The sequence below is a fragment of the Rhinopithecus bieti genome, unplaced genomic scaffold, assembly GCF_001698545.2.
Source record: "Rhinopithecus bieti isolate Rb0 unplaced genomic scaffold, ASM169854v2 scaffold_39273, whole genome shotgun sequence".
NCBI lineage: Eukaryota > Metazoa > Chordata > Mammalia > Primates > Cercopithecidae > Rhinopithecus > Rhinopithecus bieti.
In genome coordinates this window covers 253-9132 of record NW_016816078.1, presented here as the reverse complement: position 1 = coordinate 9132, position 8880 = coordinate 253, and the positions used below count along the sequence as shown (strand labels likewise).

At 45.1% G+C, this 8880-nt stretch overlaps 2 protein-coding genes across 2 annotated transcripts; both read right to left on the bottom strand.

The window, feature by feature from the left end:
• Nucleotides 1–228: 228 nt before the first annotated feature.
• LOC108516723 (theta defensin subunit A) lies at nt 229–2761 on the bottom strand. Its single transcript, XM_017854320.1, has 3 exons — nt 2680–2761; nt 1144–1330; nt 229–463 (listed from the first exon to the last, which is right to left on the bottom strand). The coding sequence occupies exons 2-3, from the start codon at nt 1316–1318 to the stop codon at nt 408–410; spliced, it is 231 nt and encodes a 76-aa protein (XP_017709809.1). The 5' UTR covers nt 1319–1330; nt 2680–2761; the 3' UTR covers nt 229–407.
• A 4607-nt stretch (nt 2762–7368) lies between these two features.
• LOC108516722 (neutrophil defensin 1) lies at nt 7369–8661 on the bottom strand. The gene is made up of 2 exons (XM_017854319.1): nt 8193–8661; nt 7369–7615 (listed from the first exon to the last, which is right to left on the bottom strand). The coding sequence occupies exons 1-2, from the start codon at nt 8365–8367 to the stop codon at nt 7500–7502; spliced, it is 291 nt and encodes a 96-aa protein (XP_017709808.1). The 5' UTR covers nt 8368–8661; the 3' UTR covers nt 7369–7499.
• Between the last annotated feature and the right edge of the window lie 219 nt (nt 8662–8880).

Sequence of the window (8880 nt, the reverse complement as noted above, 5' to 3'; positions counted from 1 at the left end):
GTGCATCCAGAGAAAATGAGGCAGAGTGAAAGGTAGAGCAGTGGACGGGGAGATTGGTGGTGTGATTTGGACCTTCATTTCCATTTAAGTCTGAAGCCCCAACTCCTGCTTGAAATTCCTAGAATTTGGAATTTTGTTTTGTTTAAAACCTATGATTCTGGTAGATGCATCCCAAGTGTCTTGAGATGCAAAGACACATCAAAGGTGAAAGAGATGTAAAGACAGAAATCTTGCGAGAAGGTATTTATTTGGGATGAGAAAAGGAAATTGAGGAGAAGGTACAGGAGTAACAAGAATTTCTTTTAACTCTCAAAGTAACTTCTGAGCGTATTTTTCTTGATTCTGGAAGCTCAGCGGCAGCAGATCCAGCAGAGTCAACCACGAAAAGCGCAGAACCCCAAACGCCTTTATAACAGACGGCAAATTCCTCGTGTGCAAATGCACCTCAAGCCTTTCGCTGACTCTGGGGACACAGAGAAAGCATCATAAATGGATCAGAAGGTCTGCAGTGAATGACAAAGGGAATCTTGGAGAAGTCACGTGCTAGCTAATGAGTGATGTTGGCTGCATTAGGGCCGGTAGCATGAACAACTTTAGTCAGTAGGAATAAATACACAGAGCAGTGCTGGTCACACAGGATTTGAGACTTATTCTCATTTGCTCTCATTTTTGTGCCTCTGCCCCATCAGACACACACACCTGAACACACTCTTAGGCTTGGCTCTGCTTTTTAAAAACTATTCTATAGATACAGTAAAATATTCTCCGTGTAATGAAGATGACTTGTTTGAATCAAGAACTAGTCAGACTGTCTCTTCATATCTTAAACCTACTGAATTTCACAGACATATCTTGATTTCAAGTTTTATTTAATGTTATTGATTTTCTAAAGTGAAAGGATCATTAAGGCAGTAAAGGAATAAAAGAATGGTTACTTTCCAGGCAGAGCTGCCACAAGTCTTTAAAGACAGAAAACCTGTTAGATTTATTTGGTTCTCTATTCAATTTATAGGCAAGAAAACCAAGGCCCAGAGATGCTAAATGAAGTCACCTAAGTGACATGGACCATTGAGACTTGATTCCCGACTCTGTCTCCCATCCATCCCTCTAGACCCTGCAGCTCTGCATGCCGGCCTGTCTCACCTGAAACTGGAAGAGCGGCGCTTTCAGGCCATGTAAAGGAAGGAGCCATTCCCTGATCATCTGCTCCAGGCTGCTCCTGGGCGGCAGCTTCATCAGCTCTTGCCTGACGTGCCTCTGCCTGAGCGTGCAGGGCCACCAGGAGAAGCATGGCGGTGAGGAGGGCGAAGGTTTTCATGGCTGGAGTGACCTGGAACAGGAGAGCAGGAGCGGACAAGTCGGGAGAGAGGAGTTAGCCTGGATTTCTATGTCTGCAGAGAGAAGACTCAGAGACAAGAAGACTCAGAGGTGTGCATTTCATTGGAGATTGTATGGGATCCCATTGGTCTCAATGTCCCTCTTTTCTTCCTTTGCTCTCCCAGCTTTCACTCTAGTTTGAATCTCTATGTTTAGTGTTTGTGTTGGTTTGGAGAGGATGGTTAAGATGAGGAACCTGGCATCTTTCTCCTGTTTCTCACTTCATTACATATTTACTCTTTACTGTTCTACCAAAGGACAACAGCAGTGCTTTGTTCAGTAAGTTCAGGATAGAAGTGTCTCCTTTCCTTCAGATGGCCCCACTACTCTCTATAGGTCTACACTGTGGCAGCAGGCATGAATTTCCTGTCCAGTGAAGAGTTATTTGTTGCAGGCATCATAGGCATGACCACTCTCATGAAGGCATGAGGTGTGTAGCCTCCTGTAGGGGCCAGTGTGAAGAGGACAATGACCCTATCACACTATAGGTGAAATGAACACAGTGATATCGAGGTCAAAATTACATCTACAGTCAAAAATTCATTTCCAGCTCTATAGAGATATGAATAAGAATGAAAAATGGTATATATCTACTGTACTCCACCTTAGGATTTGATGTTTGTGTACATGTGGTCCTTTATCATATACTATATGCACAAACCAACTCAAAATGGATCGAAGACCCAAACAGACCTGAAACTGTAAAATGACGAGAGGAACATATGAAGATAATGCTTTGACATTGATGATGGAAATGATATCTTTGCTATGACACCAAAGACACAGGCAATAAATGAGAAAAGAGACAAGTCGGGCTGCACTGACCTCTAAAGCATCTGCACGTCAAAAAACAAACCAACAAATAAATAATCAACTGAGTGAAAAAGCAACTCAGAAAATGAAAGACAATAGTTGCAAACCCTCAGTGGTAGAAGGGTGAACATCTAAATGCATAAGGCAATCAAACAACTCAGTAGCAAATAACAAATAACCTGATTGAAAAACAGGCTGAGGAGCAGGATCGGCTTCTCTCCAAATAAAAGGGTGTTTTAAGGAGCTATTGTTGTCTCTGTTGGACGTGTCAAGTAGGACACATGTAATTAGAAGGAAATTCCTTGAGTTTCTCTATTAATTGAGCTGGTAGCCAATGCTCAGCAGCCCCCAGAGGTTCAGAGAGAAATGCACAGCAGGGGATTCACCCACTAGGTCCCTCTGGGGTGACCCAGGAGTCACAGGTCAGACTGGGGACACAGCTTCAGAGTTCAAACCTTGACAGGAAAGTTTAAGTTTTGTGTTACTTACAGAGCCTCAAGTTGGGCAGAGCGAAGAGAGAGTGCAGACAGCAGTCCTCTGTCCCAGGTCTCCTGTAACAAGAGCAGCCGTGCACAAACAGGAGAGGACTTCCCTATTTAAGAGTTATTTGGGATCAGGTGTCCTAATATCCTGGGTTACTTTCCGTTGGCTATATTAAATAACTCTTTTGGCAAGGGCAGTTGAGAAATTTGGTGGGAAGCTGGGGTTCAGACAGGAGTCCAGGGAGGGTCCCCTCTTCTGTCTTGGTCAGCCCTGGCCAGGCCCAGGTGGCAACCAATGATGGATTCTCCATGACTCCTAAGATAATGAACCCCGAGGTGCCTGTGCTGGTGGCTGAGGCTGAGCTAAGCTGCAGCAGGGGAATATTTAAAGCCCCCAGGAAAGGCTGGCCTGCATCTCACAGGATACACTTTGTTAGGGAGACAAGGACATGATCGCCGAGCACAGGAGAGGATGAGGAATCTTCCCTGAACAAGCCTCCCCAGTACCTGTGCTCTCACCATTACAACACATCAAAGCCGATGGCTGGGCTGGGATGTTGCAGACCACCTGGGGAGACTGAATCCCATCTCGGCTTGTGTTTCCAGTCAGGGCAGTTTCTGTTGGGTTCGTTAAGGATGTACACACAGCATGTGGTTCCCTGGAGCGGACAGTTGCCTCATTGCTTGGGCAATGGACAGTTTAAGGCTAAACGAGTGTCTAGTATCATTGTAGCCAGGGACTCCTGAGTTTGCTGCTTGAGACCTAATGTCTCTTGGAAGTCTCTCAGTGAGGTGGTCAAGGTGGCAGCGAGATTGGTGTTAGCTTGGATCTCCTGGTGCTGTGTGCTCAAATACCTTGTTCTGTAGCCAATTCTGGGCAGGCTTAAGAGTCTCCATACACACAGTGTGAGTGGGATGATCACTGGTTGCTTGAGACATGCAGGATCGAGCTCCTGTGGTTCTTCCTGTGTTATCTGAGAATTCCTAGGAAGACAAGAGCACATTTTAAAATGTACCAGTATCCACCGTCCTCCTCCTTCTCCTAGTGAGGTAGATGGGATAATAAGAAACGAATGCAGTCACTCCTGAAGCAATAAATACCTATGGTGAGGTTGCTGAACCCAGTGTGTGGGCCGGGCAGCCCCTACCACCATGGGAAGGTCATGCACAGCACTGGTCCCACAGGCTGGGTGCTCAGGGCCTCCCCTGCAGCTCTGTGTGAAGGCAGCAGGCACTGGGCTGTGGAGGATTGGGGGCAGTGGAGTGAGAGCTGAAGTGTCTCCCTCAACCTTAAGTAAGGAGGAGGTGTCTCAAGGCTTGCTAGGGGTGCTCACTGTGGCAGAGCAGTGGGGTCAGCTGTCCCTCTGAGGAACAGTGAGTTCCTGATGAGTGGAGGCCCAGGAACTTCAGCATTGGAGGAAGTCAGCACCAGTCTTATCCTAGCATAAGAAGAAATTTGGGTTATTTGGGGAAACTTAAGGCTTGGTGATGGTTTTAGGTTCCAGGGCATTAGTAGGTGCCTGTAGGGTCACAATGATGAGGTTATAGGGACAAAATATGAAAGGGTGTGTATGAGCGAGAGGAAGATCTCCAGGTTCTGGATATGCCCCGTGTCCTGCGGAAGTGAAACCTGGACCTGCTTCCTGCACACAGAACACACTCCACTCCATAGGCATTTTCCCAGCACTGCATGAGCGTTTTCACTGGAGAGCTGTTCGATTCGGGCATGGGATTCTGACACACAGGTCTCCCAATCTGTCGTTTTTGCAAAGCTTGTAGGGCAGCCTTCCAATCTGACTGAGGCTCTATGAGTTCCTTGCACCATAAAGTAATGGGATTGTACAGAAAGCAAATGGTGACCTCAGCAAAATTCTACTGTAATGAGGTCATTTTTGGGGTAATCAGCAAAGCTTGAGTTCAGGGAAGCAGCAAGGCAAGGATTAGGGTAATGGACATGAGCCAGCGCCGTGTCCTGGAGATGGCGAGGTCCATACCTGTAGCAGGAAGGAGAGGCTGGTTGGTGGTGATCTCGTGGTCAAAGTGATTTTCCTCTACAAGCGACTTAAACAAATAAGTAAGCAACAAAGAAATGACCCTTTTAAAATGTGTGCCAGGGCCTGAACAGATACTTCTCAAAAATAGACAAACAAGAGGCCAAGAAACATGATATTCATAAAATGGAATGAGTACTTTTCAGCTCTTTCCTTCTAGTTTTGCTTGTAAGCCGAGTTTAGAAAATCAGCACAGTAACGGCAAAGGATACCTATTTCATTTATTAAACAGGTAAATATTCACCAAGATTTTTGAAAATGTGAAGGAAGTGCTTATTGAAGACTGTTGAAATGTGAGTCAGAACGTTGTAATAGGGAGAGCCGTTGGCCTCAAGTTCCCTGAAGACAAAGCCAGGGAAGGTTAAGCCCTGGGAGAGCTAGCGGAAATGCACTGGAGGTTGGTAGTGGGAGTCTTGCGGTGTGATTGGGCCATCTGAGTTTGCTAGATTGTGCTTACTGGAGTTAGGCTTCTACCTGCCTACAGAGTCAGGGCTGCTGTCCCCTTGAGTAATTACATTTAAAGGAATGAGGTATCTGTCTTATTCCTTATTTCCTTGTCCTGCCACATGAATGGCTCATTTCAGGTAGAAAAGTTCTTGTATGTCATTACTAATCGTAGAGTGTAGTGCATCACAGTAAACAGTGTTGTGTCTCATCTGAGGCCGAGCAAGTGGCCCTGGTTGTTTGGAGACCCTCACACCTCTCCCTGAATTCTCTGTCCTAGAGTTTGCAGCAGTCATCACCCACCCTAATTGCAGGAGCAGAAGCCACATGTGGTGCTCCCAGTGTGCCCTTATCCACAGAGAGGAGCAGGAAGGCTCCGTCCTCTTCTGGCCCTTTCCCTTGGATTGATGGCTGCTTCTCAGCACATCAGCCTGAATTCTCCTCCAACCTTCTGTCTGGCAACATCCATTCCTCTAAATTCAGTGGAGGTCGACCCTCATCCTGTGTAGCTCTTGCCCTGATACCATTCTGTCCACCAAATATTTCACTCTACCTCTCCTTTTAATCTCTCCATGTTTTAAACGTATTCATGTTGTACTTGAAGATTCACATGAAATCTTTCTGCCACCTCTAGCCAGAATGGCCTCTTTCTTCTAAAGTCCTAAAGCTTCATGACGCCAAATTGTACCCATGGTGATTTTTCATCTTTCAGCCTTGAATGTTTTATTTATTTTGTTTTAAAGGTGTGCTGTCATAGGGTCTAGAAACATGGACTGCTCTACCTCTGTTGAATTTAGCTTTTTCCTACAGAGTTTAGTAATAACAATTAATTAATAATTTTGTATTGTGATGTGCTGTTAGATGCAATTAGATAATGTAATCAGAATTAATTTATTAACCCCTTACTTTATGTTGCAGTCATCCATGCACTCTGGTACAGCAATAAGCAAAACATGCAGCTTCCCTTCTAGATAAGGAGGCAAATGTTACAGATAGTATGTGAAGTATACAGGGGGTGAGATGGTTGCAATTCTATAGTTAGCAATGAGGAAAATCCGGGGAATGGAGGTGTCTGGAGGATCTTGTTGCAATTTAAAATGGAGAGATCAGAAAAGACCTCAGTGACCAAATGAAGTTTTAGCTGAGACCTCAGATGCTTGGGAGAAAGCCAGGTGGACCTCTGGCAGATGCCCCAAGATGCAGCCATCTTGACCCAGTTCATAGTTCAAAATCATATGGAAAGTTAATTCAGGGATCACATGATTCCAGGTCTGTGGCAGTCATAGGAACCCGAAGAAGTCTCCTGGGGTTCACATCCTGGTTCCCTATTTGTGTCCTTCACCGTCTAAACAAGAAGTCTGGGATCATTACTCACTTTGTCCTCCCTGGCTTCTACGTGGGCTTCCCCATCCATGCAGTGTCTCAGTAGGTACCTGGACCCCTGAGCTTCCTCAGCACCCTGCAGCATCAAGAAGACTACCATGTTCCTGGAGAAATGCTTTCCCTCCCTGGTCCCTTACCCCTCTGAAGCTGTATTTTCCAGGCAGAATCAGGTTCTCAGCAGCTTTAGGGCAACACAAGGGAGTGCGTGTTGCAAAGTGCAGTGGCGCATTAGTGCGTGTATGTTCTCTAGGTGTGAAGACAATTTTATGAGTGTGAAATCCAGGTCTTAGTAGATGTGGCTGGAAGTTGCTCTTAATGAGGACGTTCCAGTGTGGTCTGCTGTGCTTTCTGTCCCATGCATCATGCCTTTGCCCACAACCCATTTCCTTCTTAATTAAAGTTGTTTCAGTGGATCTCATGTAACCTTACATCTTAAAAGGAAAATGTACAATCTGACATTGTTCGATGAAACTCCAATTCTTTAGCACAGAGGATAGTAGTTTTCCCAGAGAAGTATGATTTTGTGACTGCTTGAACTTTAAGCTGACACTGATTGTTTGTCCAGCACATGAGAGCTCTTTGAGAGTGGATCCAGAGAAAATGAGGCAGAGTGAAAAGGCAGAGCAGTGGATGGGGAAATCGGTGGTGTTATATGGGCCTTCTTTTCAATTTGGGTCTGAATCCTAAATTCCTGTTTAAAATTCCTAGAATTTGGACTTTTATATTGTTCAAACATTTGATTTTGCTTTTTGGTACATGTATCCCAAGTATCTTGACACAGACACATATCACACATTAAAGAGACGTAAACACAGAAATCTTGTTACAAGGCATTTATTTTGGATGAGGAAAGGAAATTCAGCAGAAGGTACAGGAGTTGATAGCAATTCCCTATACCTCTCGAAGCCAATTTTGAGCTCATTTTCTTTTTTTTTTTTTTTTTGCAAGCTCAGCAGCAGAATGCCCAGACTCTTCCCAGGTAGAAGCAGGTTCCATAGCGACGTTCTCCTGCAAGGCACACTGGTATTCTGCAGTAGCAGGCCATGTTTTTCCTTAAGCCTGGGACTGGGAGAGCATGAGAAATTGAATACAGGGTCAGCAGTGGGTAAGAAAAAGAATCTTGGGGAAGTCACATGCTAGCTAACGGGTGATGCTGGCTGCATTGCTGCCATATAGCATGAACAACCTCAGTCAATAGGAATAAATACACAGAGCAGTGCTGGTCACACAGAATTTGAGACTCATTCTCCTTTGCTCTCATTTTTGCATTCCTGCCCCATGACACACACACATCTAAACATACCCTCAGGCTTGGCTCCAGTTTTTAAAAGCTCTTCTATAAATAGAGTAAAATGTTCTCTTTATAAATAAGTCTACTTGTTTAGATCCAGAGATAACTAGTCTGTCTCTTCATATCTTAAACCTAGTGAATTTCACAGATATTTCTTGGAATCAAGTCTTTGAAGAAATAAAATTTCTCAGATTTATTTGGCTCTCTGTTCAATTTATAGATGAGAAAATCAAGGCCCAGAGATGCTAAGTGAAGCCACCTCAGTGACATAGACTGCTGAGACCCAACTCTGGAACCTGTCTCCTGTCCTTCCCTCTAGACTCAGCAGCTCTGCATGCTGCTCTCTCTCACCTGAATCCTTTGGAGCCAAGCTTTCATCCCGGGCAAAGGAAATAACCACTTCTGGGTTGTCTGCTGGAATCTGCTCCTGGGCTGCAGTAGCCTCGTCAGTTCTTGCCTGGAGTGGCTCAGCCTGGGGCTGCAGGGCCACCAGGAGAATGGCAGCAAGGATGACGAGGGTCCTCATGGTTGGGGTCACCTAGAGGAGGGAGAGCAGGAGTGGATGTGTGGGAGGGAGGAGCCAGCCTGGATTTATAACTCTGCTGGGAGAAGGCTCAGAGACAAGAAACCTTCTCGACCTTCAGTGAGAGGAGGTGTGTATTTTGTAAGAGAGGTCCATTGGCCTCAAGGTCGCTCGAATGCTCCTGTTCTCCCAGCTTCATGCTAGTGTAAATCTGTACGTTTATTGTCTGTGCTAGGTTGGAGCTGATAATGACAAGACAGACCCTGCTATGTTACTCCTGGGTTCACCTGCTTAAATATTAGTATTTACTTTTCAACATTCCAAAAACAATAGAAATTGTGCTTTCATTCAACAGGCTCAGGGAACAAACGCTTCTTATTTTCTGAAGATGTGTCCTGCTGCTCTCTGGAGGTCTAGATTTTGCTGTCCTATATGAGTTTCCAATGGACTAGAGAGTAATTCACTTCAGGATTCAAGTGACTTACCATCCTCATGAAGAGGTTTTTGAGGTTATGG

Excerpts from the sequence above, each read along its gene's own strand:
- LOC108516723 (XM_017854320.1), bottom strand. The coding sequence starts at position 1,318 with ATGAAAACCTTCGCCCTCCTCACCGCCATGCTTCTCCTGGTGGCCCTG. Across the intron at positions 464-1,143 it reads CGCCGCTCTTCCAGTTTCAG|AGTCAGCGAAAGGCTTGAGG; the intron begins GTGAGACAGGCC and ends CTGTGTCCCCAG.
- LOC108516722 (XM_017854319.1), bottom strand. The coding sequence starts at position 8,367 with ATGAGGACCCTCGTCATCCTTGCTGCCATTCTCCTGGTGGCCCTGCAG. Across the intron at positions 7,616-8,192 it reads CTTGGCTCCAAAGGATTCAG|TCCCAGGCTTAAGGAAAAAC; the intron begins GTGAGAGAGAGC and ends ATGCTCTCCCAG.